We start from the raw sequence: 20,002 nt of genomic DNA on the forward strand, positions 1-20,002 counted from the left end.
AAACAGTGGATTAGCTATTACACCTCTAATCCAATACACCTCTAATCCCAATACACCTCTAATCCAATACGCCTCTAATCCAATACAGCGAACCAAACGTGCCCTAAAAGTTTTAGGTTCAAGCAACTCTTTTCCAATTTCTTTTACTTATATTTTCAACAAACTAGGATAAAACCACACTAAAATACATATTGTCAGCTGTAAAAATTGAGTAAAAAATAAGTATTAGGCCTAATGGTTAATACGCCAATGCCCTCCTTTGTACACCCAAGTTTGAGCCACTATATCCCAAAAATCCCATTTTAATTTTTCGATAGGAAGGGTAAGTTACTATGTCACCCCTAGAGTTTGAAAATCCTAGATATTTAGTTCATCTTTTCCTAATTACAATTGAATTTTTGGTTTTTTATTCCAATCCAAACAAAATTTTGCCTTCTTTCCTCTATTTCTTCTCTTTTTTTCTTTACCATCCTTTTTTTTTTGCTTAATATTTTCTTTCCAGTGCTAAAATTATTTTTGCTTCCTAAATCATAATCAATCCCCGCACAAATCGTTTTTCCTACCGGTTGTCGATTTTGCCATTGATAGCATCCATTTCTTTTCATCCAAGATTGATAAGTATGCCTCGCTTCAATGATCAAATCTTGTAATCTTCGTAATAGTAATGAACGACATAAATATTTTGTTCGATCAAATAATCTTTTGCAATTCTTACCAAATCTTTTGAAAAATCTTGATTAATCTTGAAAGCAACCATTAACTCGTGTATATATGCCATTTGAAGGACCTGATTTAGGTGAATTGGATCAGAATTGGGCGTGAGGAACATTGATGTGGTCATTGAAAGCACCAAAAATATCTTATCCCTAATAAATAATAAAAAAAGAATAGAAAAAGGGAAGTAGGGTCAAATCCTCAGGGACTGGATTTGCACAATATCTTGTTCCGTGAAATTCCGGCAGAATCTTGCCTAAGAAAACCTGCGTGCCTGGAAAAAAATAAAAATAACAGAATTAAAGGTTTGGATCTGGAAATGAAAAATAAAATAAAAACAGAATTAAGAATATTGAATCGAAAATTCGAGAAATTAAAAATAGAGTTAAGAGAAAGGAAATTCTTTCGGGAGATTTCAGCCTCCAGTTGTCTCGTTCCGCCTTGGATTCAATCCTCGGCTTTTAGATGATCTTTCCCAAACCGAATAATATTTATTGTTTTGTAAAAATAATGGATTTATGGTAATTTTATAACTGGGTTGGGACCCGGTTGACGGGTGACACTAACTCAACCAAACTTTTAAATAATAGCATAAGATACTATATAATTATTTAAGCCATTACTGAGTTGGTATCACGAGTCAATCAAGCATCAACTCAGTTGGGAAATGACTACAATACCAGTTTTGTTTTTATAAAGTAAGCTGTGTTACTATGAAATTGTTTTTGTCCTTTTATATTTTATATAGAGTCAATAAAAATTAACACATGATTTTTAAAATTTCAACTTTACCGTTTTAACTAATTTTTTACATTAATTTTTTTTTACCCAAATCTTGGGTTTGCCATAAACTAGTAGTAAGTATAGATGAATTAAGTGATACCAAACTTTGTCACATGCTTAATAAGAGCATGATTGTCGGAATCAAACCGTCCCAAATGGTTGAACCAAGAACCGGTGTTGCCCCAAATAGTTGAGATGAGAATTAGTGGTCCAACTGGTTCAATCAGTACCATAAAATTATAGAAAAGTTGAACCGATAAAAACTCAACTGAACCAAATAAAAAATCAATTAAAACGTCTGAATTGATTTTAATCTAGTTTAAATATTTTTTTTGTAATTTATAAATGAATGTTTATGTTTTGATTATGGTTTTTTGTTTACTATTTTTTCTAATATTTAATTTTCATGAATTTTCTATTTAAAAAAACTATTTTATAATAATTCAACAATTGATTTAATTAATTAAATCAAAAACCAATAATTTAATCACTTGAACCACCATTAATTTATATTCTTACAACAGTAGATAAATGTTTAATTTTGGCGACATTTATTTAGATTAATGGAAAGAACAGACTTTGAATTTAAATTATTAAATGTTAATTTTTTACTATCTTATATATCAAAATATTGTCTACCTCTTAAAGATATATATATATATATATATTATAATAAAAAAGGAAATACATAAATTAAACAAATATAATTATTGGTGACATAACACAAATAGTATCAACACTAAGTTGATCAAGAAGCGCCACTGGAGAAGAATAATAGAAAACGCTTTGTAACGTTTACCTCCAAGCCATCGATGCTCGGGCATTACCAAATTTATTACCGACAGAGAGACATATTTTGACACAAGCTTTTGAATAAAATTATCACTGATGTACCGAAAATTAATTGTATATAAATTATGTACTCTCTCTTCTTCTTCTTTTTTCATAAAAAATTTTTAGCCTTTTCAAAATTAAATCTTTGCCTTGTTGGTAATGATGCTAGCCTTCAAGCTAGTTGTTGGTGGTAGTTTCTTCAACAATTTTTTTCCAACTTTTATTTATTCTTAATTTCAACTTAAATTTTAGTGATTTTATCCATAACATCGTGATTGTTCATATTATTCGTGGTTTTTGTTTTATTCAATATGTTTTCTTTGAAATCAAATATTTTTTATTTTAATTTTAATTTTTAGTCTTGTTTTGGTGTATAAATGAGATTTGTCAGTATAAAAGTGTCACCCAATTTATTAACAACTATTCTTAAAAGGCTTTATCATGATAGATCATAATGATGGTGATAGATTTGAGATGATAAAGAGAATGATAGGGCATTTGAGGCTTCACCTTTTGTGCATCACTAATCTGGTGGGTTTCTTGAGGCTTTTAATAGTTTTTTTTCTTGATTAATTGATGTTTATCGTCAGATTGATTTGATGGTGGCGAGGCTATGATGCAAATTTCAACAATTTGACTAAGTTGATACATCTCTAGTTTGTTTCTGAATTATTCTAGTGTTGCAGTTACTGTCAATTTGTCATTCTCTTTTTTAAGATTATTTTACAGATATGACATTTGTGCATTATTTTATACTGATTTATTTATTGTTTGCACTATATATCATATCTTTATATTATTATTGTTACTAATTCCTATTAATAATAGTATTTTTACAGTTATATTCTTTAAAATTGTAATATTTTATCAACACATCACACAATGTAATTTTTTTGTTAAAATATATTGCCAACCCTTTTATTTTTATAGAATTGAAGATTTAGCCCTTGTATTTAAAAAATTACAAATTAAGTCCTCTTACTTTATTGATTAAAAAATCCAAGTTCAATCATTAACATTATTAGTATTTTCCATCAAAAGTTATCAACTTGGCACGTCGATTAGACCATCTTTATAATATATGACATATAATTGATGAAAAGTAAATATATTAAGTTGACAATTTCTTATGAAAACTATCAATGCTGATGATGATGATTAGATTAGAATTTTTAAATTTGAAAAGTAAAATGATTGAATTTTCAACTTTTTAAGTACTGGGATCAAATATCAAATTCTAAAAAAAATACAGGGACTAATAACATATTTTAACCTTTTTTTTATAAACATATTCTTAATCACCTAACTTTTAATGTGTTTTTTTGTCACTTAATTATTAAAAAAATCTTTTATTTTTGTCACCAATATTATGAAAAATATTTTTATTACTTAACCGTTAAATCCACAACGTATTAACAATGCAAATTTAATGAAAAAGTGCCCTAAATTGTATTAGCTAATGTCTCTCTCTATATATATACATTCATCTTCTACTATTTTATCCGAGTTAGAACATCGGATGAGATAGGTTTTGTTTCATTACATGTGCTTGCTTAGGCAAAATTTGAATTTTTTAATATAATGTTTATTTTTATTCATAATGTTTATAAAATTTTAAATTATAGAAAAATAAATTTTAACATACTTAAACTTACATTTTTTTTATTGTAATAACAATAGTACTAACCAGAAGTGGATCTTTATGGGGCCTAGGCCCACCCCCAAAATTTCTGGAAAATTGCATTTCGATTTTGAAGTTTTAGAAAATTTTAATTAGGCCGCTTAAATTTTTTTAAAATTCTCATTGTACATTTTTAAAAAAATTTTAATTGAGCTCCCTTAAAAATTTTGAAAATTATCATTAACCTCACAGAATTTTTAAAATAATTATTTAGATCCCTAATTTTATTTTAAAAAATTATTATTAAACTCCTAAAATTTTTAAATTTTTATTAATATCCTCAAAACTTAACTAAAACTCAATCAACAAATTTTAATTTTTATATTTATTCGTTTTTGGATATACTCATAATAATACCACATCATTGTAAGTTAATTCATGCACTGCAAAATTGTAAATTAGAAATTAATAATTTAGGAATACTTGAAACATATAACTTTCTTTCCCTTTTCCTTTTCTTAATTTAGTATCAAAATTATATATAAACTTTGATTCAATATGTAATGTTATACATGAACTTTGATTTTACTCGATTTTATATATGAAATTTTGATTCGATTCTGATATATTACATACACAAACAATTACATTAATTTAATATAAAAATAGATGTATATATTCATTTTTTAAATATATAAAATTGAATCAAAACTAAATTCTCTTATACAATTACACCAAAATCATATTAAATTTTACTCAACAACATCATCACCCAAAAAAAAAGAATCTTTAAAAATTGAATAATGGCAAGAGCTTTAAAAAGAGCAAGTTGTATGAATTAAATAATGAAAAGTTTGCAAAAGATGACAAGGTTCTTCATTAACATTTACTAATCAGAATTGCATTACTTTTTTCCCTCAAAATTTTATATTATAGAATAATAATTGTGGTCATTATCCTTTCCTTTTTAATATATTATATTATCTCTTGGCTCAGCTATCACATTTGTAATTTCCATTTTTTTTAATTATGATAAAAACTTATCTCTTTCAATATTTATACATATGATTAACATGATATATCATATATATATTTAAATATTTAATCATTTATGTGGTATACATATTTGTGTAACTCGAATCTCATTACTTGTTAAAAAAATAAATATAATAGTAAAATAAGGGAAATTGTGGGTACGGACCATTCTGCACAAGTAAAATCAATATAGAACTACATTTTTTCTATTTGACTTTGATTAGAATTGAATTTTTCAACATTTAAATAAATGTAGTCGAAACTCCTCTTATATAATTCGTATCTCAAAATTAGTGAATTTTTTTCTCTGCCCGTAATTTTTTCTTGAAAATGTTTTCACGTAAATCTGTATGTTATTTTCCTTTTGCAAATTGTTGAGACACGAATTCAATGATATATTGCAACATTTTGAGGAAATTTTCAAGTTGCATTTGATGTTGGCAATTTTAGCTTATAAGTAAATTATGATTAGTTTTTAGTTCTAAGTTTAGTTGTAACGCCCCAAAAATCCCTTATATATCTATTTTTGTGTATTTGTGACACAAGTATATGTTTGCTTCAATGGTTATGTGTTCTGAGAGCATTTAGGAAGTTTTGGGTTTAAGCCTTGACTTGGGCAAAATTTTTGTTTTAATTGAATAAACCTCTATCTTTAACCAGTAGGCTTATAAATAAATATTGATAAAATATGTTAGAATGGGCTTGTTGGTCTAGTGGTTAAGTAGAGTGTTAATGTTGCAAGAGGTCTGGAGTTCAAGTCCTTACATGAGCAAAGAGACTAATAATTTTGGCTTTCACTTCTCTTTCTCCCAATTTCGGTCATTTGGCATAGTTTTTGTTTCCTCTTTTCTTTTTTCTCCACCGTTTTCTTTTGCTTTTCTTCCCCATTTTCTGTCATTTTTCCTTCCTCAACTCCCCATTGTTGTTGCCGAGATTTCAATTGGTATTCTTTCTTCCTCTTTCACTTGCATTTTTCTATTCTATTGTTTGGGATTGCATATCGTTGTGTTGTGCGTGGTTGGTAAGCTTGGAACTGTTGTTAGACTATCGATTCTTTTGCTTACTAATTGATTAAGAGGGGTTTTGGTTGGTTTTAGGTGTTAATCGAGAGGCTAAACAGTGGTCTTCAACGATTTAAGTGTTTAGGATCTCTGTTGACTAACCGAAGGTAAGGTTTTTTTTATGATTATAGTTTGGTATACCTCACCGAATTTTGATTAATTATCGATTAAAAGTAACTGATTAGAGGGTTACTTTCTGTTTTGACAGCAAGGAATTGGGTGGACTGGGGCTATTATAGCATTGATTTGTAGTTGGATCGTTGAAGTGTTGAGGGTGAGTGAGTTTTTGTATAATCGTTGATGTTGTTTATTTGACTACCGCTTTTCAATTGTGATTAAATCTGTTCTAAACTCTAGTTGACGTTTTAGGATACTAGAGTGATCGTGGTGTCGTTAGCACAAAAAAAGTTTCAGGTGGGTAATCACATCACTGAAAATGCTAGTCGGTAAAAAGCCGAATAATAGGACTATCTATGCCACACGTGCGTGGGACAGCTCATGTGGTAGGCCGTGTAACCGAACACAGGTGTGTGATCAATAAGGCTAGCCATGTGCGATTCATGGGCCGAGCCGAGTTGGGCTGTCCGGGCCTCATGAGCACGTGGGCCCACACAGGTGAACCATACATGCGTTTGAAATTTATTGGGCCAAGGCCATTTTGGGTCGTGTGGGCTACACGGGCGTGTGGACCCACATGGGCATGCAACATGGGCTGTGGGCCCATTTTAATTGTTTGACTGCTAAGGTTGCACGGGTCGCCCAAGTCAACTGTGAACTTACTGAAGGATCAGTAAGTGTACCTAGATCCCTAATTGACTGAAATGACTAAAAGACTGTTATATGCCTATATGAGATAGATATGTATATCTATATGTTGAGTATGCTATATACACTGTACTGTTTATACATGATACCATGACATGTCTGTATGATGCATTGCATTGGGTTGGGGACTGATATTGATTGGAGGAAGTGTACTGAAAGGCTTCAAGCCTAATTCACTAGCAGCACAGCTGCAACTACTGTCTAGTGCCGCATTCGGTACTATTTAGAGTGTAGGGATAGGTGAGTTGATTATATCCCCACATGGAGTGTAGGGTTGGACGAAGATGGAGTATAGAGGCTGGTTGGGTAGGATTTTATAACTGCATAACTGTCACTGTTACTGTACTGTGATGGGCTAAGGCATTAATGCATACTATTACTGAAATGGGCTAAGGCCTAACTTGATACTGATATTGAAAAGGGCTTAGGCCCAAACCGAGATTATCTATTATTGTCTGTTCGTTTGCATGGGGATTATACACTGAGTTTTCGTAAACTCACCCCTTCTGTTTAATCTGTACAGGTAATCCCCAGACATAGGCGGATCGGTGCGGCAGAGGACTCGACGGTGGCCACACGACTCCTTTTTGCTATTTGATGCTTATTTAAGATTTTAAGTTTTATTTTGGGGTATTTTTCTGTAATAATGGCCTCTAAGGATTTTTACCTAAAATTTGGATTTTATACTATTTTCTGGTTATATCTACTAGAAATAGGTAAAAATCGGGTTTTCGAAAGAGTTGAATGTTTTATCAAAATACCACGCACACGCAAACTATTTTAAAAGCTTTCGCATACAATAAACGTTTTGAAAATTTCCGACTGATTAATTAACACGACTTTAGAATTAATAAGTAATACTTAAAAGTTTCTAAGTGAAAATTGTTTTAAGCAAAGTTACGGTTTTCCAACACAACCTACGATTTTCAAACACACTACCATGTGACATCACCAGATTCGACAATAACGTCCAGGCCGGGTTTGGAGTGTTATATTAGTGGTAGCAAAATTAAGGTTTTATTTTGTAAAAGAAATTATATACGAGAAAGTCCAGATATTATGAAATTCGTAAATTTAGATTTTTTTATTTTGTAAAAAAATAAAATAGATATGAGACTAGGAGAGACTCTAATATTATGAGATTTGTTTTTTTGTTGATATGTGTTTTGGACAAAGGACTTAAAGGAAAGAATTTCATTGGGTTTTCAAAATTTCAAAAATATTTTTCTTTTGGGCAAAAGTGATAGATAATTTCAAAATATTTAAAGAATTTTGGAAGGAGTTTTGAGTAGCTCAAATTTCATATAAAATAGGTGGTTTTTTAAAAGGCATAATGATTTATTTGGTTCTTTAATTTTGCAAAAAAAAAATATTTTAACTCTTCATTTAATTTTCCGCCTCTTTTAGCCCTCAAACTAACGTTTTTTTTTATCAAAATAACCCGAAATGGACGAAAAAGTTAACAATTGTTAACTTTATTGACATGCATCCATGTGACAGTTCACGTGTATGTCACATTAGTAATTTGTTAAAATTTTTAAAAATCCAAAAAATTTTAAAAAGTATTTTAAAAATTATAAATTTATTCCATGATAATTTTAAAAATATTATATAATTTTTGGAATTTTTTAAATAATTTTAATTAATTGCTGACATGGCATACATGTGAATGCTATGTCAGCAAATTTAACATATCTTAATTATTTTGTCAATTTGGAGTTGTTTTGACAAAAAAAAGGAATTTAACATATCTTAATTATTTTGTCAATTTGGAGTTGTTTTGACAAAAAAAGGAAAAAAGCTAAATGGAGGATTAAAATGACTTCTTTGCAGAGTTTGAAGGCCAAATAAGTCATTACGCCTTTTCAAAATTCGAATATTCTTTTAATGCCTATGGTCCCATAATAAAATAAAAAATAGGGATAATGTCACATTAGGTATCTGTAATTTCATAAAATGTCGAATATGGTACCTATACTTTGAAGGCTAAATTATGCTATAGTTTTTGTACTGAGCGAAAGTTGTAGATTTAGTTCATATACTTTTATTTTATCAATTTTAGTCCTTTTAATTTTCAAATTGGTAAATTTTAGTCTCTGCACTTTTCAAAATTTGAAATTTTAGTCTTGGCTCAAACAGTAGCAGTTAAATCTATTTGATTAATTTTAATTACTAGTCTCATACTATGTGTGTAGTTGTAGATTTAGTCCATTTTCTCTAGTTAGATTATTTTAAGTCCCTATACTTTTTGAATTTTGAAATTACAGTTTTAACGCAAATGACAATTGGTAATCCATTAACTAGATTTTTAGTGAGTAATATGTGGAAATAGTAGGCTGACATGACATTACACATATGATAATATGTTTGGCGTGTTAGATTTTGGAAATAGTAGAACTTTACATAATGAATTTAACAATTATCTTTTTGAATTTTGGAAATATCATATGTACATATCATATGTACATGATGTTAACGTGTTAGATTTCCAAAATCTATATATTCACATTGTTACGTTAACATCATGTACATATCATATGTACACTGTTTGAACCCACATTACTTATTTGGATAGCATATGAAAATTTATATTTGGATATCTAAATCCATTGGGTGTAAAATGCTTAAAATTTTGATTTTATATGTATTAAAAAGAAAATTAACAGATTTATATTTTACGAATTTATATATTCACATTATTACGTTAACATCATGTACATATGATATGTCACGTATGGCCATCTGCCTCCTCCTATATTAATGAAACTGACGATACAGTAGTAGGATACATAGAGTGTCCAGCAATATCAGCATTGACAAATTTGCACATAAAAGAAAGGGAAATCTAAATGCATAACAAGATGATTTGCTTCAGTGCGAAAATTAAAATTCCAAAGAGAACTTGGGTTATTACCCATTTTGGCGAGCGCACCGACACACCGATCGAAAGATGTGAAATAAAGACGACTATGCTGAAAGGTGGCCAATAAAATCCTGCAATCGGTCACCAAATAACGTAAAGACAAATTTCGACAATCAGCATTATGAAGAAGACTAATAACAGAAAGAGCATCGACTTCCAAAACTAGATAATCAATATGCAATTGACGAGCAAGATGTAAACCATCACGTAAAGCCCAAAGTTCAGCAATTATGTTGGTGGTGAAGCCAATGAAACGATGACATCCAACAACCCATTTACCCTCGGAGTCGCGTATAAGCGCCCCCACCCCCAGCAGACCTCGAATTACCAATGGACGAGCCATCACAGTTAAGCTTAAACTAGCCCTTATCGGGAGGAGACCATTTAACGGTAGCGAAACTAGGAAGGTCGTAGCATCTATTGCGATTTGACGAAGCATATATAGAATTCAGCAGCATTTGCAAGAGAAATATGGATCAGTGAGTTTAAATTGAAAGGTTTACCAATTTTTTTTGCATTTCTAGCAAGCTATAGGTTCTGGAGGAAGTATATAAAAACCAAATACCATTTGGCTGTTAAATTTGTGTGCAGCCATGTAGGAAAAGGGGCGCTAAATGAAGCAAGTAAAGAGGGCGGAATACCCAAATCGTTCCAAAGGGGTTGAATGGAACGACAAGAGCAAGGTCATCTGAACCAGAAGAGCAAAAAGTACAAGCATCAATGATGTTCATCCCCCGTTTGTTGAAGAAGGTGGTGTTCAGGAGGATATAGTGGATAGTATAAAATTATTTTACGTCATATTTTTATTTTTAATAATAAAATAATAAGATCACAGTTTCATATCATCCTTTCTCAATGAAGAAGTTCTCAAAGGAAAAAACTCAAAACTTTCATTCAACTCGAATTAAAATGAGTTCAAATTAAATTGTTAGTTGGTTTCAATGCTAATAAATAATATAAAATTAAAAAAACATAATTTATACTAATAAATTGAGAGTTAATCTATTTTATAATTAAATTTAAATAAATAAATTATTTTATTATTAAATAATAATTTAAGTCAAATCCAGCATGCTTGAACTAAAAAAAAAGCCCTTATTCAATGGACCAAACCTCACTAGGAACAAATTGGGCCTTATTGGAATAGCATTATGAATCCTCAAGTTTATATATATATATTTATATTGCGTTATGTTTTTTTTGTTAAAATATTGAAAAAAAAAAGCTTTTAAATTTAAATTTAGCACTTTATTTATATAAGCTTCGATATTTTTTTAATACTTAAATAAGTTTATTTATCTTTTCATGATCAAAGTATATTTTTATTTCACGTGAAATGTTATGATATTTTGATATAAAATTTAAAGTTGTGGTCTTATTTGGTTATTAGTTATGAATATATTAGTGTAAAAATTAATGGTACAATGATAAATTTGGGTAATTTACCAATAAAATCCCTTTTTTTCAAAATTTACCGAAACGGCCAACTATTTAATTATTTACCGGAATGGTCCATTTTCAGCGAAATCGCGTCCACGTCAGCGCGATGTCAGGGTACGCGCCAGGAAATCGCGTCCACATCAGCGCGACTTGCTGACGTGGACGAAAATTGCGCCCTAGAGGACACGATTTGCTGACGTGGCATGAACAGTTTATGTTTTTTAGCTTGAAAAACTTTGAAAGGCCATAACTTTTGGCTCGGTTGTCCGATTGAGACGATTTTTTTTTATTTCGAATAAATTTTCGAGATATACGCGCTGACAAACTGCTTAGAGATGAATAGGGACTAATTTGTAAAGTATAATTTGTTAGTTACGAGTATAGGGACTAAAGTGTAATTATTTCAAAATTAGCACAAAATTTTTGTATTTAAGAATATTTGAATGTTATGGAAGGATGAAATTGAATTTTAATTGAAAAAACGAAGCTTAGATTTGAAAATATGACTATTTAGGTTTTAGGGACTAAATTGAATAAAATGGAAAATTTTAGGGAACTTCTCAAAAGTGGAATGAGCTGACTTATACCTATAATAGGATGATATAAGACAATTCTGTAAAAAAAAATCCGGTGTTTACTTCAAATAAATAAGGAAAATAATAATTTGAATGTTTCAAAATTCAATTTTAAACTGAAAAAATCAAAATTTAGGGGCAAAAAAGGATCTTTTTCGACAAAAACTGTGGCAAACTGCCTTCAGAAGTTTGTCAGCGCATATATCTCGAAAATTTATTCGAAATAAAAAAAAAATCGTCTCAATCGGACAACCGAGCGAAAAGTTATGGCCTTTCAAAGTTTTCCAAGCTTAAAAACATAAACTGTTCATCCACGTCAGCAAATCGTGTCCTCGTAGGCGCGATTTGTGTCCACATAAGCAAATCGTGCTGACATGGACGTGATTTCGCAGAAAATGGACCATTCCGGTAAATAATCAAAAAATTGGCCCATTTCGGTAAATTTTGAAAAAAACGGCTTTTATTGGTAAATTACCTGATAAATTTAGCTCTTAATAGTTATATTTTTATCAAATTTATCCTTATTTTTTTAGTTGAATTTTTCATTTAATTTTTTTAAGAGTCAAATTTGGCTATCAGCTTTCCAAAAAGAATTTAATTGCTTTTTTTAAAAAAAACTGATTAAAACGTTAAATTTTAAAAAATGTTAGCATGCATGTTAATCCACATATATTTCATTTTTTTAACTTTTTTATTTTTTAATTATGATTTTTTAATTTTATAATTTTTAAATTATTTTTTAACATGGCATATAAGATAAATAGTATCATGTCAAAATAAAGTATACGTAAATTGTCATGCAAGTTGTCACATCATAATTAAAAAATTAATATTTTAATAATATTTTTATTAAAAAAGAATTCGACTTTTTAAAAAAAAATTTAATGGTCAAATTTAATTAAATAATAATATTCAAATTAATAAAATATGTAAATGTTTAGCGTTAATTTTATTGTTAATGCAAAATTAAAAAGTGAGACTTTAACTGAAGTTAGGTAAAGATTTCAAAGACAATCATTAATGAATCTACTTTGTAATCGACCATTACTCTTTTTTCCTAAAAAGCATGTACAATCAAATATTTAAGGGTAAAGTATATTTAAGGTTAGTAAGTTTATATTTTGGACATTTAATTTTAAAAAGTTACAAAATGATTCTTAAATTATTTGAAAGTTTTCATTTAAGTTATTGAACTATTCAAAACTTTTTATTTGAGTAATTGGGTTGTAAAGTTTTTTTTAAAAGCCTGGTTAGCAAGTTCTAAGCGACACAATTTGACGATTAGTACGGTAAATTATTTCCCATCAACGAGTAGAAGAATATTTTAGATCCAAGTCGATCCAACTATAAATGTTGAAGATCGAAAAAGAAAATTGTTTGGTTTTTGGCTCGCAGATTCGTGATGTTCAAAATTGATTTATGAAAAAAATGAATTGTAGAAAAGCAAGGGAAGAAGAGCTTTCAATTGATGGAAGCTGTGAAAACATAAAAGGCCATGCAATGATACAATAACAATTTTAACAACCTAATGACTTAAATGAAAATTTTTGAATAATTCTGTGACCATCTTGTAACTTTTTTAAAATTGAATGATCAAAATATAAACTTACTAATAATTTAATGACCTTGAGCATAACTTACCCGATATTTAAAATACTTGCTTATGTACCAAAAAGAACTTTAATTTATAGCAGGTAGCTCATATTTGGGTGGTTGGTTTTGTAAATATTCTTTTCACATTTTCTTTAAAAAACAAATAACCTATCAAACTAGTGACTACCTTTTTGATAGAAACCTTAAATAAGTTGATGTCACATATTATCGGGTATTAATTTAATTAGAAAAATATTTTTTTATTAAATGATTATTTTTATTATTTTGATGCTATTTTTATCTTTTTATACTTTTGTATAGTTTTTAAATAAAAAATTAAAATTAACATGTTTAGGGATCGACCTATGTTAATGAATTTATAAACAATTTTTTTACCACTACACGAATAATAGTCTTTAAGTAAACTTAAAAAAAAAATTAACATAAAATGTCTATAATTGTATAGGTACGCCAATAATAATTCTTTACCACTCCATCCATAATTATTTATTGAAATAATTTTATAATATTAATAATGTTGTTGGCTGAATTTGTGTCACAAGTTAACTCGACACTGACTCGAGATTGATGATAACATCATGATAAACATTTTAATCTAAATATTTTCATTTTAATAGAGTACATGTTGCATGTATTGTTATTAATCAGTCTCGATCATACATTTTATTATTTATTATATATTTATATTTTAAATTTGTGATTTTTACAATGTCCCTATCATTTATTGGTCAAACTGAAAATTATGTGGCAATTTTGTTGAAACGTTGCTTTCAACTTATTTGTGGCCAATTGCCCAATTCCATTTGAAAACAAAACATTATTTGTGGCCCAAATGGAAATCTGGTGAAATTAGGCACTGCTTTCCAACCGCGTGTTTCACATTTCGCACTATTCTATGATGAAAAACGATTAAAATATTAAATTTTTAAACATGATAGTTCACGTAATAATTCACGGGTATTTCATATTAAGTTTTTTGAATTATTTTACTATTATTTTTTGAATATTTTTATAATTATTAAATAATTGTTACAAATAGTATCATGTCAACATGAAGCACACGTAAAATGCTATGCCAACATTGTTAAAAATTGATGTTTTAATCAATATTTCCGTTAAAAAGAGGTTATGTAACTACTTTTTGAAAAATTAATAGTTAGATTTAACTTTTAAAAAAAGAATAAAGGTCAAATTGATAAAAAAATATAAAAATTGAGAATTAAATGTCATTATATCTAAAAAAATTATTAAAACAGTTTACCCCTGGATGAATTTGATTTGATTTTAAATATTGAAAAAATTGGTCCCTCGTAAAAAAAAGAGTAATTTAATCCTGTTAATTCTAAAAGGGGACAACTAATGACAATTAATCACGGTGTTAATGTATTTCGTCAATTTTATATAATTTTGATCAATACAATAACAAATTTAGCCCTCGATATTTATACATTTTGTCAATTTGATTTTGATTTTAAAAAATTCAACAAATTTAGCCTCAATATTTACACAAATGTTGTGAGCTAAATTTGTTAAATCAATACCAAATTGACATGATGTGTAAATTTTAAGGGCTAAATTTTTTATTATACCAGTTATAATTATGCACAATTGATGGAAAAGATTAATGTCATGATTAAATTATTCTTAGTTGCTCACTTTTAAAATTGACAATGACTAAGTTGTTCTAATTTTTTGAGAGAAATTAATTCGCTCAACATCGATATTGATAGTAAATAATTTGTGTCATATAGTTGATGTTGTTAATATACAAGAAATTTCTTTTTAGAACAACAAATGCTTTTTCAACCATGTTTTGAAGCCTTAAATGTCTCATATTAAAGAGTTCGCGAGCTGTCTGTGGTGCTTTTGTCTAACACCATTCTCTCAAATGGTATCATAACCCGTGATATGGTATAAGAAAATCTTTTTTATTTGCATAACTAGCACCGAACTTATAATATTTGGATTCACAGTCCAAATAGCATGTAACTTTAATTATAAAAACTTATATACATTTAATTTGGAGAAAGATTTACATTAAGTTATATCTCTTTTTATAACAAGTAAATTAAGAAAAATAATATAAAGTTTATAATATATAACATTTATAAATCATATTTTATAAATTGTCTAAAATTTAGAAAGTTATTTTTTTATAAATAAGGTATCATAAAAAAAAACTATAACAATTTTTTTTTGTAATAAAAAACTATAACAATTTTTAATAAGTTTATTATTTTTATAATATATAGCATGGACACATTAAAAAGTTATGTCCATACTTCGTGGCAGTAACTTTTTTTATAAATAAAAATATTATAACACTTTTATAACATGTAAATTATTTTTTATAATAAATTTTTTGGCCATAATTTAAAAAAAAATAGGATTTAAATAATATAATTTTTTGTTATAACTTTATAAAATACAAAAATTATTTTTATAATTTAATCTTTTAGTATTTATAATATAAGGATTTTTTTGTCATAACCATCCCAAATATTCATACTCGTTCATGCTTATAATATAATTTTTATAGCTTGTATAAAAATAATATCTAAAACTGAATTTAAGGTGTAATTACTCCAATTTTCACCCTCCTTTTAAGAATTGAAAAGTGTAATTGGAGTGCTCTAATTATACCCAATTTGGTGAGGCTCGTCAATTACAATGGCTACCCAAACACGTCATCCTTATATAATTACAAATAATTATACTCAAATTTAATTACTAAATAACTTTTTAAACACTACCTAATTGAATTCGTGTTTAATTAACAAATTATGGTAAATAAAATTAGACTTTAAGAACATCAATTTATTTTGGTGGTAGCCAAAACAAAATGGCAATGCATGGTATATATCGTTGGATATTTACCCAACAAAATGACAATGCATGGTATCATTTTGGCCTCTTTTTTTCTTTATTTGTTTAATTATTATCTTTGGTTTTCCATACTTTCTTTGATTTTATGTGTACGAACAAATGTTTGATTTTGTTTTTTATATTTTATGATTTATATTTAGGGTTGGTGATTATTCTTTTAATAATATTATTTTTAAGATTTAAACTTGAATTCTCTCATTAACACTATATTCAATATTTATTGTTAAGAAAATATTAATTTAACCCAGATTTATACTATCTAACCTTATATATAGTAAGACTTTATCTAAACTAAATGGTTTATATATTAGCATAGTCATTGTTAGAGTATATAAATTATAAAATCTTATGTGATAACCTAATGGTTTAGGGTGTTCACTGTCTCAGATATAGTGTGAGTTCGAGTTGTGTTAACCGCATTTATTATTCAAATTTTACTAAAAAAAACAATTATAATAGGTTGATGGTAAGGTAAAATTTACTTTAATTGTTTGAATGTCTAAAAGTTTGGAAATTGTATTGGACGACTTTGAATTGCTGGTCTCCCTCAACTTTTCTATCACTATATTGATTTGACACATTTAATATTTTTTTGCAATAAAATCATGTTGCGTAAAAACCATTCTTTAATAATAATCTTTGCAATCCAATAGTATTGGTAGAGTTGGTGTTATGAGTCAATTAAATGCTAATTCAGTTGAGAAATAATTAAAATACTCTTACATTTACAAAGTAACAAATATTAATATGAGGGTGTTTTTAGTTTTATTTTTTAGTAAAATAATACTATAATAAGATTTAAACTTGGGATACATGGTTTTTGAATTTTTGTCTTAACTATTTCAACTAAAGTCTCACCTGTTATATATAAAGCATTCGACCGAGTTGGTGTCACTCTCAACTAAGTCTCAACTCAATTGTAAAATTACCAAAAATCATTCCTTTTAGAAATGAACAAATATATTCTTAAAGGTATTCATCTTATTATTCTTATTATTATTATTACATTTTGATAATAAGAATCATGAGATTAGAACAAAAGCAATTATAATTTTTGACATAATGATTTATTTGACCCTTCAACTTTTAAAAAATTATTTTAACCTTCATTTAAATGGAAAAAAAGGTTAAATAGAATTAAAAGAGGTTAAATACAAGTTCAAAGGCTAAAAGAGGTTAAAATTTAAATAAAGGGCTAAAATAATTATTTTTTTTATAAAATTAAAGGGTCAAAAAAGTCATTATGCCTATAAAATTCATCATCACAACTTTACCATCTCAAAGGAAGCGGGTGGATAGAATTAGTTGTCTTGAAGATAGTGATGGTCGGATTGTGGAATGGGATGCGAGAGTGGGAAGGATTGCACATGATTATTTTGTTAATTTGTTTGTAATACAGGGTGTCATTGATGAGGAGGATATTCTCTTGGGCGTTGATAAGTGTATCACAGGCTCGATGAATGTCGATTTAGATAGACCATTCTCTAAAGAGGAGATTTTCAGCGCTTTGTTGTCGATGTCGCCTTTAAAAGCTTCGGGTGAGGATGGTCTAGGAGCGGTCTTCTATCAGTGTTTTTTGCATATCTTGGGGGATGAAGTGGCTGATTATTGCATTGGTCTTTTAAACTGTGAGTTTCCTATCAACCTTATTAATCATATGCATATTGTCTTAATTCCAAAAGTTAAGAGTCCTCGCAGCATGATGAATTATCGTCCCATAAGCCTTTGTAACGTATTGTATAAGATTGCTTCAAAGGCTTTGGTGAATAGGTTTCAAGAAGTTCTTCGGTTTTGCACTGATGAGGCACAAAGCGCATTTGTGCCAGGGCGTCTTATTTCTGATAATATTGTGGCCGCTTATGAGTTTCTCCATTCTATGAAAAATAGAAGATTTGGTAAAGAAGGGTCATTTTTTCTCAAGTTGGATATGAGTAAGGCATACGATCGTGTTGAGTGGTGGTTCATTGAGGAGATGTTATTGAAAATGGGTTTCTCGGTCAATTGGGTGGAACAGATTATACTGTTCATCACATCAGTTAGTTACTCGGTTGTGGTTAATGGGGGGTGGGAGATAGTTTACACCATAACGGGGTCTTCGGCAGAGAGATCCTTTGAGTCCATATCTATTCTTAGTTTGTGGTGAGGGCCTTTCAGCTTTGCTTAGGTTGGCGAAAAGTAGTGGTGCGATAAAAGGAGTAAGGGTGGTGAGAAGGGCCTTGAGGTTTACTCATTTTTAGGGATGCCACAACAATGAGAGCATCGAATGTCTTGAAGGTGCTTCAATCATACGCCAAGTGTTCTGGTCAATTGGTCAATTTTGAAAAATCTAGAGTTTACTTTAGTTCAAATGTAGACATGAGGAATAAGTTGGATGTGGAGATAATTTTAAGGGTCCATCATGCTGATAATTGGGAGAAATACTTTGGTTTACCTTGTATGGTTGGTCGGAACAAGAAGTAGGCTTTTGCTAGCCTAAGGGATAAAATTCGAAGTCGGATATCTTCTTGAAATACGAGGCTGTTATCTATGGGTGGTAGGGAGGTTCTCATCAAATCCATTCTCCAAGCAATTCCAACATATGCTATGATGTGTTTTTTGTTGCCAAGAACTTTTTGTAAAAAAATTGAAGGTATTCTAGCTAAGTTTTGGTGGCAGAAGGTGGCTGACAAGAAAGGCATCCATTGGTGTACTTGGTCATTTTTTAGTAATCTGAAGGATGATGGAGGGATGGGGTTTAGGGATCTTGCCAAGTTTAATGTAGCTTTACTAGCAAAACAGGGGTGGAGAATTTTAATGCATCCTACGTCGTTAATGGCGTGCATTCTAAGGGCCAAATACTTTCCTAATACAAGATTTCTTAGTGCTCAGTTAGGTTCCAAACCATTACTCGTTTGGAGGAGCATCTGGAGTGCTAGGAAATTAATTAAGATGGAGCTTAAATGGAATGTAAGGATAGGTGAAAGCATTAATATTTAGGAGGACTATTGGGTGCCAAGGTCTTTACCTAGAAGAGTTCGAACTTCTAGATCAGGTAATATTGAAAGGGTGTCTGAGCTTATTTTGCCAAACGGAATGGGTCGGAATCGAGATTTGATTAACTTACTTTTTGTAGCTGCTGACGCAATCCTCATTCAAGTTATTCCTTTACTCTTTGTTCCTTAAGAGGATTGCCTCGTGTGGGGCGGTGAATGTTCAGGTATCTACTATGTTTGTAATGGCTATCATTTATTACTCCAACAACCGACTTCTTTATCATCCGAGCATGAAGTTTTCAAGTAAATTGGGCAACTAGGTGTCCCTCGAAAATCAAAATAGCTTTATGGAAATTTGTTCATGGTTTTGTAGCCACTAGATCATGCCTATACAATAGAAGAGTTGCAAATAACCCAAGTTTTCCGAGGTGTAATGTTGATTACGAGACGGTGAACCATGTGCTAAGATTTTGTGCTACAGCGAGAGATGTGTGGGTAATGATGGGTTACCTATTGCTTGTGGTTAGTGCTCAACTGGATTTCCATGATTGGCTTTCTTGGATATTGAAGATACATCATACAACAAAACATAATGAAATTTGTGTTACACTGTAGGCTATATGGTTTGCCCGAAATCATATGGTGCATGAGTGAACAAACCAGAGTATGGGTGAGATTGTTTAGCTTTATTCGTAGCTATTGTGTGAAATTGGTCTCTG

At 29.3% G+C, this 20,002-nt stretch overlaps 1 protein-coding gene across 1 annotated transcript; it reads right to left on the bottom strand.

The window, feature by feature from the left end:
• Positions 1-9,680: 9,680 nt before the first annotated feature.
• LOC107907740 (uncharacterized) lies at positions 9,681-10,139 on the bottom strand. Its single transcript, XM_016835065.1, has one exon. The coding sequence runs from the start codon at positions 10,137-10,139 to the stop codon at positions 9,681-9,683; it is 459 nt and encodes a 152-aa protein (XP_016690554.1).
• Positions 10,140-20,002: the final 9,863 nt, after the last annotated feature.

The sequence above is a fragment of the Gossypium hirsutum genome, chromosome D02 (assembly GCF_007990345.1).
Source record: "Gossypium hirsutum isolate 1008001.06 chromosome D02, Gossypium_hirsutum_v2.1, whole genome shotgun sequence".
NCBI lineage: Eukaryota > Viridiplantae > Streptophyta > Magnoliopsida > Malvales > Malvaceae > Gossypium > Gossypium hirsutum.

What these genes read in the sequence shown, in the direction of transcription:
- LOC107907740 (XM_016835065.1), bottom strand. Translation starts at nt 10,139, where the DNA reads ATGGCTCGTCCATTGGTAATTCGAGGTCTGCTGGGGGTGGGGGCGCTT.